Here is an 18,048-nt window from a genome sequence, read left to right on the forward strand (position 1 = left end):
TTTAAGAGAAATGTCACCTTAATTTTTCAAAGTCCATGATTTGTCATTTGACTTTAACACCATCCAATTTCCATTCATTTTTAAGAGTATTTTCAATGGTATTTTAAAAATAGAAACTGAGATATAAGTTCATGTGACATTTAAACAATTATCACTAATAGTAATTACTAAACCCCGTCACGAATTAATCGATGAGAAAGAAAGGATATTGGAGAGAATGGGCCAGAAAGCTACTGGAGGAGAGAGGAGAGAGAGATGATTAAATTCTCAACGTCCTTTTAACCCAAATTTGTGATCGGAACATAATGACATGACTTATGTGGATCTAATTATGACTTTCCCAAAATGCACAAGCATAGTCTTGTATGCTTTAGCTTCTTTAAGAGCGATAATATTGTATTGATAAAATAAACAAAAACAAGTACAAACACAATTAACGTGCGAATATAGATATAACTTCTCTAATAACCAGAAATATATGTACTCAAATATGCAATAAAGATTTGTCACGCAATGACAGAAAATACAAATTCGTAAATATCCAAAGCCAAAAGGAAATAAAATATCATAAACATAAAACAAACCACATCAAACTACTCTACATCCTCTCAAGCAACTGAAGATAGCTATAGCACCATATCAACTAAACTCATCCTATCGCACCAACTAAATCCAAATGCAACACAACCCGACATTATCCCCGTTTTATAGCTCCAAATATGTATGGAATCCTGTTATCAAATGATAAGACTTTTTATTTATTTATTATCAAATCAAATGATAAGACTTTGATTTGCCTTTACACATTGTCTCACATGGAATTTTGAAATGGCCATTATTACCTTTCCACTACCCAATTAATATCTTATTGTTGACTTTAATGTTCGACTTAAGATACGTAAAGGAAATAAATAGTAGGTTAACAGCGTTTGGGATGTTTCATGTGTGTGTGTGTGTGTGTTGCGGGGGGATAGCCCACGTTTGGGACAAAAACACACTTAACTGTATTCTATTTTCTTAGCTTAAAAGGCTAATTTGAAATCTAAGGCTTTGCATATACAACTTTTTAGTCAGTCAGATTACAATTAAAATTATAAATACTCATGTTACAGTGAGCTGCTCCCTCTCCCGTTATGAAACTTACACACATGATGCAGTGGCTGAGAGTGAAAGACTTAAAAACCAAAAAACCGAAGCTCATTGATAAAATATTAATTTTCTATATTTCCATTGTGATCTTCCACATGATATCCATAACCATTACCATTAGCATGATGATGATCTCCATTATTGTTTTCTTCTACACTCAAAAACTCTGTCATGTAATATTCAAACTTGTCAGCCATGCTTTCGGGCACCGACACGAGCACTCTCACAGCATCCAAATCGCCAACGACTGGTAAAAACAAGCAGTAAACGTCGCTTGTTAGAGGACCCATATGCAATGCCTTCCCTTCTCCAAAATCCAAGTCCTCTAACCCTAACTTAGCCCATTGCGATATAACCAAACTCCTACTCAAATCTGTCTTCAGCGTTTTGTCCTCCAATAAGTCAACCATTGACCTCACATAATCATCATTATTAACATCGGATTTAGCCTGTCGGACCAACTTAACCCCGTGGCGCAGGTTAGCACCAACCAAGTCCTTCACAGTGGTCTCGGCGCATCCTAGCACGAACCCGTTGCCGTAATAACCCTGTGGGATTTGTGGGTTCAATCTCGTCCGTACGCTCACGGAGAAAAGCAGCTTCACGCTGAGCAAGGGCGACAGATCCAATGATCTAACCCAGGAGCGCCACGTGTGAGCTGCCAGGGCTTCGAAGGTGGTGCATTTTAGTGACGGTACGCACTGTCTCTTGAGGTGAAGGGTATGAGACTGGGTGAAGGTTAAGGAAGTGGGGACGAGCGGCTGAGATTGAAGCAGTCTCAAGATGTCCACGCGCGTGCTGTTGTCCTCGGCGTTGTTGTTGCTTGTTATGGTAAATTGAGGATGAGGGAAGGTTACTTGTGGAGGACACCGGGATTTTAACACGTGGCGGACGTGTACGGGTGAGATTGGTGGATCGAGGTCCGCTTGGCTGTTATGTGGGCCCACGCATGTAAGAACTGAGATGTGCCGATCCCGTCGCATAAACAATGATTGATTGCTGTACACATGATCATGCCACCACAGCGGAGACTTGTAACCTGCAAAGTGGAAAAAAAATTTAGGTTTTAGCTAAAAAAAAATTATCACTTTTGAAAAAAGCTAAATTTTTTTTTTAAAAAGACAAAAAAATCTCTCAACTTTCAAATCAAAGACATGCAAATGTAAAAGATTCCTTATGAAATCTAAAAATAAATAAGGGTAATTTTGTCCATTTTGGCTTATTTTACAAAATTTCTCTTTCCTTTGTGTTTTTCCAAAATCTCCATATTTTTTTATATTTAATTTTCTTTTCTTTAGGAAACTACAGCTAATTTGAGTCCCAAAGAGAAGGACACATTAGTCATTACAATTCTATTTACAGGAAGCATTTTGCTCATCACACCCATAAAAATTTGTACCCATAATTTAATTATTTTAAATTAATATAATTTACGAGCTACGGGTTATAAGGAAATTCAAATTTGAGTGAAAGGGGGTGAGCTCAATTATCCCGCCAATTAATATAGATCACGTTTAAAAAATTTAAAAGAAAGAAAAAAAGGAGTGAGGATGAAAAATAGAACGTTATGAATATGCTTTAAAAAGAGGTGGTGATGATGATGAATATGAATATGAATTGGATGATATGGATGCAAATGAATAAAAGCACTCTCAAAAGATAAAGAGAGATACGATGAGAGATGAGGAGTAGGGGTAGGCGTCAGTTGGCACTTGGGGTCATTTTCTTGGAGCAACATGGATGAAGGATATAGGCTCTCTCTCACTCACACCTTTTTAACGTTTGCCTAATAACAAAAGGACCAAGGCTATTGGCTACAATTGCTACCCCAATTTATTTCACTTTAATTTAATTCCTAAAGATTCTTTAATATTATTTAGAAATTACAATAAGAAACAAGAAAATTGAAGTAGCTAGCTAGGTACTACAATAAATGATACAAAAGATATATATATATATATAGAGTTTGAAAATTTGAAAAAGGTTTGGCGTCACCTTAACTGAAAAGACAAAAGTAGCCATGTGTTTTGGTGGACCAAGGGTAGATGTTGTCCACATTTCTTTTTCCCATATTTTTGTTAGTTGGGTTGGGTGAAGATGTCCTGCGGACTGTGTTGAGCTAATGCAGTGAAAATTGGTTTTATCTTGTCCCTCAGATAAAATGATTGAAAAGGAAAGTGCATGTAGAACAGAAGAACTTGGAAGTGTATAATATGTATGAATAATATTTTACCTATAATTGGTAATGTCAGAAGATATCGAAGCATCATCATCATCAAGTTAATTGAGAAAATGCCAAATTTCCCTATATTCAAATCGATAATAAATCTTTGAAGGAAACAGGTGAGAGAAACTTTCAAGTTTATTTATTTGTATAAATCGCATTACCCTATGACTAACTGTAGATGATGTTGAGGAAAGAAATATATGAACTCTCTCTCTCTCTCTCTTCCTCTGCCTCTGGGTTTAAAACAAAACTTCAAACCTTTTTTCTGTTTTTTTGTATCAGAAAATATATTTGTTTCATGGGAAAGTTTATAATTAAGAAAAGAAAGAAAGGAGCAAAATTGTTGCATCTGAAATGGAACTGACCTGAACAACAAGAGGAGGAATATCCAAGAAACTCTGAGCTTCCACCCTGTACAGGAGTTTCCTCCAAGACCTGTTTGGTTTCCGGGAAAGCTCAAGAAACTCCTCAGCAGTTATATCCATGAAGGCCTCAGCAAAGAGAGCACCTTCTCCATTGCAGTCAACCTCAAGCTTTTGATCCTGGTCAGCACTGGTCCTCAACCTCCCAGCCAATGGGTAGTAGTCAACAAGGACTTTAGAGAGGGCATATTTGAGGCCATCTAAGTTGACAGATTTTTTGAAAAGGTAGAGATATTTGATGGAGAATCTGAGAAACTTCTGGTCATCAAGATTGGAGAGGGAGAGGCAATGCTTGGGGGTTGGTGTGTTTGGGTGGATTAGTACTGGTTGAGTTGGATAAAAGCAATCTGGTAGTTGTTCTTGAGATTTTAACATCTTTTGCTAATTTTTGTAGTAATTTATTGTGTATACTTGCTGATGGTTGATGGCTGAGGGTGGTGTTAAAAAGGCTTGAAGCAGACACAGAGAGAGAGGGAGAGAGAGAGAGAGAGAGATGCAGAATTGATTGAAAGACAAGGTAATTAAGTGAGGGGGGAGGTGGCTAGCTAAGTAGAGTGGAGAAAACAATCTCTACGGTTGGATATGAGGGACGGTACGATGAGATTCCTTCAGGGGTGAAGCTAGGAAGAGAGCATGTGCATTAGGCTTACTATATGCCCACACTTCTCAGTTACTCCTCCTAATTAATTAGTCATTAGCACACCTGTAATTTGCAAATTAGTGCCTAAACTTCGAAAAGTTGTAACTTTAAAAAACAGGGTACCAGTTTTCTTCCCTCTCTTTATTATTGTTATTTGAAACTCATAATTAAGTAAACTCAGTGAGTGTTTAGCCAACATGTTAGCGCAGTTCAAATGATTGAGGTCATAAATATCATCTTCACATACATGTTTATCATTTCTCCTCCTCCTTTTTTCCTGATAAAAATAAATAAATTTGGCATTAAAAACTGGTAACTTGCATCCAGCATTTCTTTGCTGCAACAACACTCACCGACGCCGGTAAAATCACGGAGAAAATCACAAGCTTGTGCAGCAGCAATATGGTCCAACAATTAAGTTGGACTCTGTAGGCACAACAACAAAACGACATGATAAAAGTCATAAATAGATATGAAACAGAATATATACTTGCAATTTTTATCTTCTTCTTGTTTTTATTTTATTTTATTTATTAATAGAAGCGATACTTATGGGATGGGGGATTTGAACATAGGACCTCGAGTATAGGGATAACTTGTTACAACAGCTTAAGCTACAAACACTTTGCCTTTTATTTAATTTACAATTAATAGTAAGCCAAAGCTTAGAATATTTGATGTTTAGCGTTGGATTGATGGCCGTGAGAAAAAGGAAAAGGGAGGAAAAGAGAGATGACACATCTATTCCATTTGTCCCAAAGCCAAGACTCTCTCAACCCAAGGAAGAAGAGAAGCCGCTATTTAAATGTCTGGCTATTATTAGGCTATAAGCTAATGCATGCATGCATGCATGATGGTGATGATGAGGTAAAACGACATTTTCCAGTTCAGTGAACTGACCAGAAAGCATATACACAATACACGAATGAATTTGTATGCGAAGAGATTAAACAAATCTTTAGTATTACTTGGGTTTGGGAAATAGACAAGCTGCACATTGTGCTTCCTGTTTGGAGGTTGGGGCGCTACATCATCATCAGTTACAGTTGCCGGGTGGAGTCACATGTCAATCACTTGCATACCCCACGTGTTTCAGAGAATCAAAAGATTCCCATCACCTACACTTTTCTTCTTCTTCTTCTTCTTCTTGTTAAATAAATAAATAAATAAATAAATAAATCTTAATTTTTACTTGTATTACTTGTACCTTGAGTACGGATCTCTTTTAATTTGACGATAAACAATTTTTGCTCCAATTCCACACTTATCTTTAAGAAAGAAAAAAGAAATTTCGATTGAGAGTGGGAGTCTCAGACTGAGCGAGGTGTTTAATTGTTCTATCAGAAATTTCTATTTTCGTAAGAAGAAGGAAAACCTACGTGTAAAAGTGGTAGGTAGTAGGTAGGTACAAACTGGAGCTCATTTTGCCGCCAATGGTTGCAGTTGGCAGTTGCAGATGAGGTCAAATCCACAAGAAGATAAAACGCAAAAGTCTACGGGCATGAGCAGTCCTCTTATACCTGGTGGCATGGCAGAGAATTCTGACTATGACGGAATCCCAACAGGAATCATGTCTAAACTATTTTGTAAATTTTTCCAAATCCGTTCTCATATACTCGATTTTTGTTTTTCATACCCAACTCATTAGCCCCTAATTTGCAGGGAAAATTACCATCTTTTACATTAAATTATCTTCTTTTTTTCATTAATCAAAATTTGAACTCCTTTTCATTTTCATTTTATTTTAAAATTGTGATATTTCTTGATTATGGCAATAACGGTGGCGAAATTGCCATTCTAAAAATGTATAAAATTACAAAAAATAAAATATACAACGAGTTTGAGTTCATTCGGTGAATTAAAGAACTAAACACCTATATAAGTCTGCCAGTACGAGTACAAGTACATTCCAGTAACATGAAGCAAGTCCTTCACAAAAAAAAAAAGAGATAAAATTTAGTTCATATTTGAATGGAAATGGAACTCTGAAAGTCCCGGAATGAAATTTAAATGATGTGGCAGGAGAAGAAGTCAAGATATAATGGCAGTGAAAATCCAAGTAGAGGATTTGGATCCATTCGAGTAACGTGAGGCTATCAAAGCTGTGCCATTCAGATGTACTTTCTTCAAAATCATCACCAATTTAACGAAGGATCAATGGGATAAGATTTGCCACTGCCTACAACCGGCAGCAGGCACGGGCTAGAATACAAATTCACGGGGTTAATTTATTTCAAGCTATTCTCATTGAAGATGACTTGGAAAATGTTGATGATGGGCAGGCATGCAGGAGGTTAGAATTTCACAAATTTCATTTGCTATTTATTCCACGACAAGATATAATGCAAAGGTCTACCGGCATGAGCAGTCCGTATACCTGGCTGGGCTGGCAGGGAATTCTGCATATGACAGAATCCCAGCGAAGATGGTTGCACCAAATATTCTTTTTTATAATAAATAAATACATTGCACACGATTCTCTAAAGTAACACTCATTTGGATGGGAATTATTCTTATACAAATTTATAAATAAATCCAATTCTAGACATGTATTTATAAAAAAAACTCAAGAACTATTTAAATATAGAAACACACCCAAAATCAACTCCAAAGTCAACTTTTTATGTGTGTTTATAAATGAATTTTGAGTGTGTGTAATAATGGGTTTTGGGTGTGTTTATATGTTTAAATAGTGCTTGAGTTTTTTTATAATTTCAACTCCTATTTTGGGTGTTTTAGTGAAACTCCCTTCTTCTTAATCTTTTCATCAATCAATATTGAATAATCATAAGTATCTCTTTCTCCACTTCCCGTTTTACGAACATATATGGTTTTTCTTTTGGCTTTTGGCCAAAGCTTTATCTGATTTTACAGTCATAATCATATATAATCACACTCATAAAAATAGAAAATAAAATTTTAAGCTAGACCACCTGTATGCTCAAAAATATTGTCGGCATGGATTTAATAAAATTACGTCTGCTTGCTGCGTTGAACTAACTAAAGTATCAACCAGCTTTTTATGCTACCAACTAAAGGAAAGGCTTCATATTTTATGCTAAAGATGAGTTTGATTTTTCCAGTTCCTTCGCTAACCTTCCGTGATGGAAATGATTAGACATGATTCCTGTCGTTGATAACAACTAGTCAATCACTAGGGAAAGGGAAAAAAGGCGAGTTTGGACAACAAAAGTAATGGAAATGGTATCGAATTCCTAAAGCAATATTAGTAGAAAATTGCCCATGCCAAAGATAATCAACAATTTGAAAATCAAGGGAGCTAAAAACTTTTCTTTTGGGTGTCTTTAGGTCTAGATTGGATGAATCTATGTATGGCATCTGGTGACTTTCTTTAAGATTGGCCATTTGGAATTAGCACTTGATCTTAAGGGCATTTGGATATCGGCTATTCCAAGGATAATCTAAAGATAAGACCATCCAGTTCTTTTCACCACTTCTATTCAGAATTTCAGAGATGATGAAATGGAATCAAGTTCCCCTGAAAGCCATCAATTGGCACTATATAATATATACCCTAATCTCCAGCAGACAAACTATAAAAAGAATTTAACTCCGAGTTATATCGTCAATCCGAACTTTCCCTAAAAGAACAGGTAACAATAATAACCAGCTGTCAAACACAAAGAACTCCAGTCAGTTTTACTAGTCTGGTATTCTCTCAAGCATCATGGGCAAGTCTGTGTTCCCCTTTAGTGAGTCATCATGATGGTACACAGGACAAAGATAAAATCTGATTTAGTAATAAGAAACTAACTCCATTTTTTTTAACTGCATTCATTCTGGGTAAAGGTAAAAAAGAAGCAAGAAACACGCATAGAGGGGGAGAGAGAGAGAGAGAGAAGGAAAAACGGAAAAACAAAATAAGGTGATGAGGTATTACAACCGGGCAACATAGGAATTTGAGTGTGTGACATATCTCACCCATCGATATGGATTGTAGCTCTTCGACTTCTTTGTTATATGCAAGTATTTCACCTGCATCAAAACAAATGGAGAAAATAGCATCTTAAAATCACTGAAAACACATGATTATAAATGTATGTAAAACAGAAACAGGAAAAAAAAAAAAAAAAAAAAAAAAAGGAAGGAAGAAGAAGGAAGTATTCTCAAACAAAGGTTAACTAACTCAACTACGATGCTAATTTGGCAGAATTTGCACAGCACATTCACTAGTAGGACTCCAGTTACTTTTTATTAGGTGGCAGCAATTTGATGGGATCTAAAGGCAAGGGAATTCGGGGCCTACACAATCTCATAGCATTGAAGAGAACTTGGAGCTCTGAGTTTGTACCATAGGTCCACAGAAATTGGCTGAATTTAGGTCCTTACAAGGTCAAAGATAAAATCTTTACCTGAAGTCTTGAAGCGTTAAACATGGGTATTGTGAAGGTCATGCTAACAGGTCCAGCTTCCTTGGTAATATTTCCTGCATTAATACAAGTGCATAACAAAGTAGCATTCACACACCAGTTTCTTTATTTTTCTTCTGACAGGGAAACGACATTATAAACAAAGAAAAAAGAAAAACAGAACAGTATATTACCATGTGATTCCTGTGAAAATGTCAGCTTTGCATGTAATGTATGTTCAGATCCACCTACAATCTACAACGTAAGGCACCTGTTACTAATTTTGGACATTGAAGAAACTCCTATTGAAAGTAATATGCAAACAAGGGGAGAACGCTTGCTACAAATTAGATAGATCAATATACTAAATCCTCAAGGTAGAAATAGAGAATGAGAAGGAATATTATAGAGAGGAGAAGAAATCCTTGCCTTCTTTAAACCCCACTCCATTCTCTTGTTTGCTTCAGTAAAATTGGTTGTGTTTCCAACTGTTCCAGGTTCCAACTCAAAACTAACTCTGAAATTATTTCAGAGCAAATAAGGTAACCAGTAACGCAGATATGGATGCGTAGTATGAAAAGAAAAGTTTATTTTTTCCTTTCCCTCCCATATGTGCTTACAAAAAGAATTCTTGCTGAGTAAAATAACACAACAAATACCTAAAACCTAGCTACTTTATCAAAAGTTCATCTAAATTTTTTCGAAGCTTTCACCAAGTACAAATTGAAATATAATAAATAGCGAGTAATATATGATACAATGAATAAAGGGAGAGAAGGAGGAAAAAATAAAAATTCAGGAAAATGATTGATCTGCCCATCTAGAATTTTGTCTGCAAATGCACCATATCTTGCTTATTCACAAACAGAAGGAAGTGAGAAGGCAAAATTCACATTACCTAGTTGTATACGTTGGCAGCGGAATCTGCACAAGAATTTTATCTGCAATAATGCTCGAGGGGAAATCAGCACGCACTTTAATAGTAACTTCGGCCTAATAGAACATAACATTCTTTAGATGGAATCAGATTTTACTATATTTAAGATAGGAAGAAATTTTTAACTTTTTATTCACCTTAAATGGTCCTGCTTCTTCAATTAACGCATTAATACAAAAGGGAGGCTTGAATTCCTGAGTGATGCGGTAATTCATGACAGGAAAGTCACCATCTGTTGGCACCTATTAAACAGTACTGTGATCTATTAACTTCGACACTAACAGAAAAATAGTTATAGCGTCTCCACTCTAAGAAAGTGCTAAATGTGATTATATAGTAAAATGTCTCAACCACACTCACCAATGTCAGTGTTCTGTCAACATCGAAACTATCAAGATGAACAGATTCATGGAAATTACAATCGTCCAGTATAACAGCTCCTGATCCAAGTGAACTACCATAATCTATTGGAAAAGGCAGCATGGTCAGATTAAGTGGAAAATGCTACTAAAAGTACATTATGTAAAAAGAAAGAAGAAAGAAATCGAAAGGTAAGGATCAGCACCAAAGGCGCAGATCACACTCAACAATACCAGCAGACCATACAAGAAGGACAGTTAAAGAAGACTACTGACATCCGAAAAGCATTTTCTATGGTGTAAAGATTACCATAGATTGATTCTCCACCTCTTCCAATACCCACTTCCTCATTAAGAGCAAGTCGAATTTCTGGGTTGCCTGTAAGATAACTTTTCAATTGGATGGTACCATCAATCTCAGAAGTAAGTATATATCCCTGCAAAAACAACACAATAGTAATCAAAACTGCTCAAAACTGATTACCATCTGAGAGCTCTGTGACCCAAGAAGAAAAAAAGAAATTAAAAATGTTGAGCCAAACACTAGCGGTACTTACACTGGAACTGAATGTAACACTCATTTTCTCGATTACGTCAACAAAAATTTCCTCTCTTTTCCTTCCCCCACGCTCATTTGCTACAACAGATTTTGTGATTGTTGTCACTGGCATTCTTTTGGCCTGATGTAGACATGCAAGTTTAAGAAGTCAATCAAATCACAAAGTTAACGTGAACAACAAAAGGCTACCACTAAACTCAAATCTATCATATAAAGAATACCATAAATATTCCAGCAGGGCCCAACTGTGAAGAATCAACCACAACAGGCTCATTGAACACATATGACTTCAAAACCTCAGTCGAAGTTGTCTGCACATAACCAAAGTCCTGGAATTTATAGATAACGGGTTAGCCAGAGATTAGATACACACAAAAGTCTCATACTTGAGAATGCTGCTACATTCTTAGGACACTTACAATAATTTGGTCGAGCAACTCATACACAAGCACAAAGTTTTTTCGCAATGCATCTTCACTAAGAACCCCAAGGTAATCTTTAACGACTCTTGCAATCCTTCGCAGAAGTTCCAAAACAAGAGAAGGTGACACATTCACTCTTGTTGTCGCAACAAATAGCAACCCAGCATCCTTCACGTGAAAGTAGTTTACACCATCCGCATTCTAAAACGAATTAAGGACAATTAGCCATGCCAATTGATTAATACTATGCCATTAATACGTTAATCTCATTATTCGAATAAAGAAAGAAAATACCCTACAAAGACAGGTGGCGCATCCCCTTCCCCATCGTCCTTCCAAAATTTCACTTTGCGGAAGAAAATCTCAGCGCTCCCCTTCGGTACTTCACCGCGATCTGAAACCATTTGCAAAATTCACAATTTGAACCCTAAAAACCTATATATAAAAAAATCACAGATTTTCAAATTCGGAATCAGATGAAATACGACCGAGCGAGAGAGATAGAGAAACTAACAGTCGCGGAAGACGATGCTGTCGCCTCTCTGCGATAGAATGAAGAACTGAGAGATCATCGCTCCTCAGCTCAAAACCTCTTCCCGTTTTCCAACTCGTGAGTTTTGATCGTTTCGATCAGACGATTTCAGATTGTTCCTTCTCAGAGTCCTTCAGTGCCCTTTGCGTCTGTCTCTGGCCCCATCTCCGCGTGGAAAACGGGAACCAACATTTGGCGGTACGGCGACCGAATTTGCGCCACGTTTTGAAAGTCACGAGTCAAGCACGTGAATGGACTTTTTATTGTTTATGTCGTTTTGGTCGTTGCAAGTCTCGTAATCTGACTAAACGACGATGTAAGCAAAGTCGTTGAAGACTGCCCTGCCCCGCGTCCAAAATGGGTGGGTCCCTCTGATTAAAAATATCCGTTGGTGCTCGCTAGCGTTACAAGAGCGAAAACCGGTGAGAGATGCTGCGATCCATCATCCATTCCATTAGACAGAAACAAGAAAAATAAAGATAAAATAATAAATCCACATAATTGTCAGTAGCTTCCTTCTGGTCTGATCGCGATGAGATAACGAATCTTGCTCTGCTCGTCAAACACCCTATTTTTCACGACACAGATCGGAATTCGAAATCCAATTTCAGAGCCTTCCATGACTTGATTCGTTAGCACCGCGGCAAATTCTGGCGCGAAATTGAGGCCATAAATGGTTTGGAGTTGAAACTAGGGCTTGCGTCTGTGAATTCGGCGAGGAACGATCTTCGGAGGTTCTGAAGCTTTGTTTATGGAGAATTGCAAAAATTTCGCATTTTTCCGGTGTATTAGATGAGAATTTGGATTGGTTTGACAAACACAGAAGTTAAAGAGGTAAGCTTTGTGGTTATGTGATTTGAAAGCATGGTACTTTGCTGTAATAGTTGTGTTTCTTTTCTGAATCTTTGATGATTTTGATGACATTTTGCAGAGAAAGAAAATATATGAATAGAATTTAATGTGAAGGAAATGGCGACTCAAGTTGAGCCTCCAAATGGGATTAGATCGCAAGGAAAGCATTACTATTCCATGTGGCAGACCCTGTTCGAGATCGATACCAAATACGTGCCGATCAAACCGATCGGTCGAGGAGCGTACGGCATCGTTTGCTCTTCCGTGAACCGGGAAACGAACGAGAAAGTTGCGATTAAGAAGATCAACAATGCGTTTGAGAACAGAATTGATGCACTGAGGACGCTGCGGGAACTGAAGCTGCTGCAGCATCTTCGGCATGAAAATGTGATTGCTTTGAAGGATGTGATGGTGCCAGTTCAAAGGAAGAGCTTCAAGGATGTCTACTTGGTGTATGAGCTCATGGATACGGATCTGCACCAGATTATTAAGTCCTCCCAACCACTTTCTAACGATCACTGTCAGTATTTCCTCTTCCAGGTACTCAACTCATCATGACCATGCCCTGTTGTGTTTCTATAATTGTGGAAAATGCATTTTCTGAGTTGACATAAATTAAATACTTGTCAGATTATTTTAACTTTGTTTTGCTAGTGAAACTGTTCAATTCTGGTAATTTAGTCCAGCATATGCTCTTTTGTACTATATTGTTGATTCAGTTCACTTTCTTAGCTACTTTTCGTTACTTGGAAAATGAAACATCATACATTTTAGAATGACTTATAAATTTTATTACCTTTGAGAGAGGGCATATGAAGTTTCATAAAAACTGGTAATGCATAATTTTGTTTACAACTTTATGGAACTTATGAGGCTAGGCCTCTGTGCTAACGTTTTTATATGCGAACACCAGACTAATGCATGGACCTTCCCCTTGGAAGTTTCAAATAATGGTTCTGCTGTAGAATAACATAACCAGACTACGGTAGTGAAATAGGTGCAATCGTCTAGTATCCTTGAACCGTCCTAATGAACAAACGTGTGCTCATTCATCTGTATGAATTTCGACTTTCGATTGGTTTGGACTAAGGTTTTTAAGAGCAGAATGGGATAGATGGATTGCATCACTGCGTCTGCATTTACTGTGCTACCCTATGCCTTTCCTTCTTTTTTCTTTTTCGGGAAAGATTCTTTTGTGTTCGCTCTTATTAATTTTTTTTTTCCTTCTATAGAATTAAAATTGTCTTCCACTGTTTTGATTTTAAAAGCCCTAAAAGATACATAACTGTTGTCTTTGCTTTAATCTTTTATCACTTGTACTAAAGAGAATGTTTGATGCAGCTGCTTCGAGGCCTAAAGTATCTCCATTCTGCAAACATTCTCCATCGTGACTTGAAGCCTGGCAACCTTCTTATCAATGCGAACTGTGAGTTGAAGATATGTGATTTTGGACTAGCACGTACTAGCACAGGAAAAGGCCAGTTCATGACTGAGTATGTTGTCACTCGTTGGTACCGTGCCCCTGAGCTCCTCCTCTGCTGTGACAACTATGGAACATCCATTGATGTGTGGTCCGTTGGATGCATCTTTGCTGAGCTTCTTGGCCGGAAACCTATCTTCCCTGGCACAGAGTGTCTAAACCAGCTCAAACTCATAATCAACATCCTTGGCAGCCAGAGGGAGGAGGATCTCCAATTTATAGACAACCATAAGGCGAAGAAGTACATAAGATCACTGCCATATTCTCTTGGGACACCCTTCTCCCGTCTCTATCCTGATGCCCATCCTTTGGCAATCGATCTACTGCAAAAGATGCTTGTTTTCGACCCATCAAAGAGGATAAGTGTCCTTGAAGCACTCCAACACCCTTACATGTCCGCGTTATATGATCCCAGTAATAACCCTCCAGCTGAGGTACCAATTGATCTTGACATAGACGAGGATTTAGGAGAAGAGACGATAAGGGAGATGATGTGGAAGGAAATGCTTCATTACCACCCTGAAGCTGCTGCAGGCAATGCGGAACTGTTTTCCTGATCATCTTCTTTGTAGCTCTGGCATATAGGCCTTTGAAATGTGTTTTTGGTGTGAATAGAGACTAGGAAGGTTCTCTTTGTTATGGTGCCAGCCTAGCTTTTTATTTATCTCTCCCCTCTTCCACTCCAATAATCTTGAAGCAGCAGCATGCATCAGCGGGTTTCGCCTTCAATAGCTTGCTTATGAGTTATGAGCTATGAGGGGCTGCTGAGACCTGCATATGATAGGCGGCGTCTTTGAGTTTGTATATACGTGTGTTTGTAAGTCTCTGGAACTTGTTTCCGTTTGTAATTAAAGAAGGACGAAGTTCCTATTTTATGTCTACAAGATTTTGTATGATATGATGGAACTTTTACCATTGAGGTGAAGTGTGCTATGCTATCAATCAAACAAAAAGCAAACTTGATTTTGTCTGTAAAATAAAATTCTGTAAAATAAAATTAACACTATTGCTGCAGCCTGCAGGCAGGCAGGGCATATGGCATTTGCTATTATTCTCTGTTTCTATCAGCCATTACGCCTGATTTTATCACAACTAATCAGGCGGCGGATAATGGAGCTGGGTTCAAGGTTGGACTGAGCCTTATCTGAACAAGGCCTATTAGTTCAACATGATCTCCCTCTGAGAGTGATTAGGGTTTCAGGCGACGCTGCACAGCTAAAAGCCCAATAGGAGGATCAGTTAATAACTCTGTTAGAAGCTTGTTGGGCTCTCGTTAAACGCAGCGTAGCCCCCAAAACGTGGAAACGTGCGTATTAAAACGGATGGTCTACAACATCCCTCCCTCAGATTAATGAAGACCAGCAAAGTCGTCATGGTCGTTCACGTGGTGATGTTCCCACGAAGCCACCAAGAAAATATAAATACCCTGTGTGTGCAGGGAAGAAAAAGCAAAAATATTACGAGATCTTTCTTCTTCTTTTTCTTTTTTTTCTTTTTGGTGGATGGAACTCTTCTTTTCCTTTTCTCTTTTCAGGGAACTGAGAGTTTAATGATCTGTTAAAAAGTGTAGTTTGATGAGATGGGCAATGGGCATGCATACACGTACATGTATAATTGGATGAGAGTCGTCCTTTTTCAAGTCTCATAACACCAGTGCAATTTGCAAATGCAAATTAAATTAGGCAGCACCGACATATTTAACCCTAATTATCTGGCTCGCTCCAACAACAAAAATTTGCGCCACTGCTTTTCGGCTTGACGCCCAACCAACTAATTTGTTGGCACCTTTCAAGTTTCAACCATGGAAATAACCTTAGCTAGCTAATCTAGTGCATGAAATATTTTTGTTCACCACTTTAATTTAAGGTATATCTTACTAACCTTCTCAACACTTGATACGTGTTCATTGACACAACCATAGTTAACTCTTTACTTTAATATATTTATGGAACTATGGTTAGAAGTGCAATGAGAATACACTTTAGGTTAAAGTGGTGAGCAAAAATGCTCTATCTAGCATGCCCTTTCTTTCATTATATTAAATTTAAAGCTTATATATAATAAGAGCAACCAGCAAACATATATATATATATATATGCTTTGAATGAATATATACTAATACTACTTATAATTAACATCTAAAGTAGTCATGAGTTTCGATCCTTATATAGATATCTTTATCCAGACCAGACATTCAAATTTAATGGAAGAACCCCACTTGTTATGGGCTGTGATGTGCGTGCGCATATAAGAAGAAGAGAATAGGATAATGATATTGGCAGCAGACTTTGGAAGAATGGGAATGTTCTTGCGCATTACATTCATGCGTGTGTGTATATATACAGATTAAAGTAGCGAAAGTTCAATGGATGCTTTTGTCAATCTGTGGAGCTTTTATAGTTTTTGTTTCCACGTGCCCCTATCTCTTCTTATTAATTTAGGTCTGGCCTTAAAGTGACATCCGTTGACCGCTTTGATCGACTCACTGCACGTAATGGGGTGAATGTACGAACCCTTCATTACTGTTTGCAGAACCAGAATATTAATCTTAATCTAAATATACATATACATATATGTACATGATTGCTTGCAAGCAAAAGCATATACTACACTACATACATATGATGAATTGCCTTCACAACGAAGGCAGATATTGCAAGAATATTTTAAAGGACAAGTAACTGAGTAAGTAACCCTCGTTTAAGAGGATTGAGAAAGGTGAGACGACAGCACTATATTATACAGGTTATCTTACCTTTTACTGTTCTTCCATCCCATGCTTGATCACATCGTTTTGTATATGTGGGGAAAACTAGCACGTGGCTTCTCAGATACAAGGAAACAGCCTTAATTAAAGTTGTCACTTTTTGTTGTTGTTGGAACTCGGAGCTCGGAACTCGGAACACACATCTGTTTAATCCAAAAATAATTATTGTTACTAAATATATATTTCCTCGGAAGATTATGTGCCAGATTTAATTTGACATCTGGTTGGGGGAGGAGGGATTGGGGTAGTACAACAAAATTGACCATAAACTTAACCCTAGAAAAGAACTCATCATACCATTTCAAGAGATATATATTTATTATAAGCAAGCTATCGCATTTAATAAGTCTTGAGAGTAGGCGTCGCAAATGAAATGGAGAGAAAAAAGAAAAGGATGTGTCAGATGGTTGAGTGTTTGATCTGTCCAACGAAAAAAGCACCAACTACCTCAAATGCAAGGAAATAGGAAGATGGACGAACCAAAAGTTTTGCCATGTTTTATTTTAATTTCTAATTTTTTGAAAAGAGCAAAAGCAACAAAAGAAAAGGCAAGAATGTGAAAATCATGGCAACTATAACGATGATAAAGAAAACGAAATAAAATTTATTTTTGGGGACCCCTTGGCAAAAAGCTGACCTTCTGTCCCTACGAACCAACTACCACTTTCTCTGTCTCTCAAGATCTCTCTCGATATCTCTTTTGTTTTTTGTTTTGGATATTCTCTCTCGATCACGATTCACGACGAACAGGGTACGTACAAGAATTAAAGAGGTATGGCTAGACCGGTTGTATGTATATACTTATACTTGTGGTTTTTTTTAGGTGATTGAAATCATAACAAATTGAAACAAAACAAAAAAAGTAGAATCATTGCAGTTGGAGTGTAATGTTGTTGTTTTGAAGCAAAGTCTTGGGGAATCACGGATCAAATGATGCTGATTGAGCATTTAGTTTTCTATTGGCATATCTCCAAAGCCTTTTCCCTACTGTAGTACTGTGCTCCATCCTACTGTTGTTTTAGGGTAAACGACAGTTCTATTATTATTGTTTTTTTCTTGTTAGTCGTAATTGTTATTGTTTTAATTTTGGCAATGGAAACCCATATTTAGATCCACTCAAACCCAAAGTAGTAGATGACACAGGAAAAAGATGAAACACACAAGGCAATTTTGCTGGAGTTTTTTGCTTTATCTTGATTATATATCTACAAGTTTGGAATATTTAAGAGGTATGTGGCGCGAAACTATTTGTACAGACAACGGTAATGTTTCTTTTCAAATTTCTATGTACAAAACTAGAAATTATACAGAAGGCTGCCTTCATCATTCATT

The 18,048-nt window shown here is 37.3% G+C and overlaps 3 protein-coding genes across 6 annotated transcripts; 1 reads left to right on the forward strand and 2 right to left on the reverse strand.

The window, feature by feature from the left end:
- Positions 1 to 1,200: 1,200 nt before the first annotated feature.
- On the reverse strand, positions 1,201 to 4,376 carry LOC103320884 (HXXXD-type acyl-transferase family protein). Its single transcript, XM_008222630.3, is given in 3 exon segments — positions 1,201 to 2,074; positions 2,077 to 2,188; positions 3,742 to 4,376. Coding segments are annotated over 3 exon segments (1,407 nt in total). The 5' UTR covers positions 4,174 to 4,376; the 3' UTR covers positions 1,201 to 1,211.
- Positions 4,377 to 8,193: 3,817 nt separating this feature from the next.
- LOC103320885 (AP-4 complex subunit mu-like) lies at positions 8,194 to 11,793 on the reverse strand. 4 transcript variants are annotated; one of them, XR_016123849.1, is made up of 13 exons: positions 11,600 to 11,793; positions 11,385 to 11,479; positions 11,083 to 11,286; positions 10,885 to 10,992; positions 10,662 to 10,784; positions 10,415 to 10,541; positions 10,106 to 10,209; positions 9,883 to 9,987; positions 9,707 to 9,801; positions 9,238 to 9,325; positions 9,003 to 9,056; positions 8,812 to 8,885; positions 8,194 to 8,434 (listed from the first exon to the last, which is right to left on the reverse strand). XR_016123849.1 is itself a non-coding variant. In XM_016791734.2 (13 exons), exons 1-13 carry the CDS (start codon positions 11,655 to 11,657, stop codon positions 8,336 to 8,338), a joined length of 1,323 nt encoding a protein of 440 aa, XP_016647220.2. In that variant the 5' UTR covers positions 11,658 to 11,790; the 3' UTR covers positions 8,194 to 8,335. The 4 variants fall into 4 exon arrangements, 3 of the variants coding, with proteins under 3 accessions (XP_016647220.2, XP_008220853.2, XP_088901369.1); XM_016791734.2 differs by having other exon boundaries at positions 9,003 to 9,063; positions 10,885 to 10,974; positions 11,600 to 11,790; XM_008222631.3 differs by having other exon boundaries at positions 9,003 to 9,063; positions 11,600 to 11,789.
- Positions 11,794 to 12,029: 236 nt separating this feature from the next.
- Positions 12,030 to 14,864, forward strand: LOC103320886 (mitogen-activated protein kinase homolog NTF3). Its single transcript, XM_008222632.3, has 3 exons — positions 12,030 to 12,451; positions 12,549 to 13,009; positions 13,811 to 14,864. Exons 2-3 carry the CDS (start codon positions 12,587 to 12,589, stop codon positions 14,504 to 14,506), a joined length of 1,119 nt encoding a protein of 372 aa, XP_008220854.1. The 5' UTR covers positions 12,030 to 12,451; positions 12,549 to 12,586; the 3' UTR covers positions 14,507 to 14,864.
- Positions 14,865 to 18,048: the final 3,184 nt, after the last annotated feature.

This window comes from Prunus mume, linkage group LG2 (assembly GCF_029339155.1).
Source record: "Prunus mume cultivar Tortuosa linkage group LG2, ASM2933915v1, whole genome shotgun sequence".
NCBI classification, from domain to species: domain Eukaryota; kingdom Viridiplantae; phylum Streptophyta; class Magnoliopsida; order Rosales; family Rosaceae; genus Prunus; species Prunus mume.

What these genes read in the sequence shown, in the direction of transcription:
- LOC103320885 (XM_008222631.3), bottom strand. Translation starts at nt 11,657, where the DNA reads ATGATCTCTCAGTTCTTCATTCTATCGCAGAGAGGCGACAGCATCGTC. An exon ending in AAGAAGCAGGACCATTTAAG is followed by an intron (nt 9,802 to 9,882) that starts GTGAATAAAAAG and finishes ATGTTCTATTAG; the next exon opens with GCCGAAGTTACTATTAAAGT. An exon ending in ATTTTCACAGGAATCACATG is followed by an intron (nt 8,886 to 9,002) that starts GTAATATACTGT and finishes GTATTAATGCAG; the next exon opens with GAAATATTACCAAGGAAGCT.
- LOC103320886 (XM_008222632.3), top strand. Translation starts at nt 12,587, where the DNA reads ATGGCGACTCAAGTTGAGCCTCCAAATGGGATTAGATCGCAAGGAAAG. An exon ending in GTCAGTATTTCCTCTTCCAG is followed by an intron (nt 13,010 to 13,810) that starts GTACTCAACTCA and finishes TGTTTGATGCAG; the next exon opens with CTGCTTCGAGGCCTAAAGTA.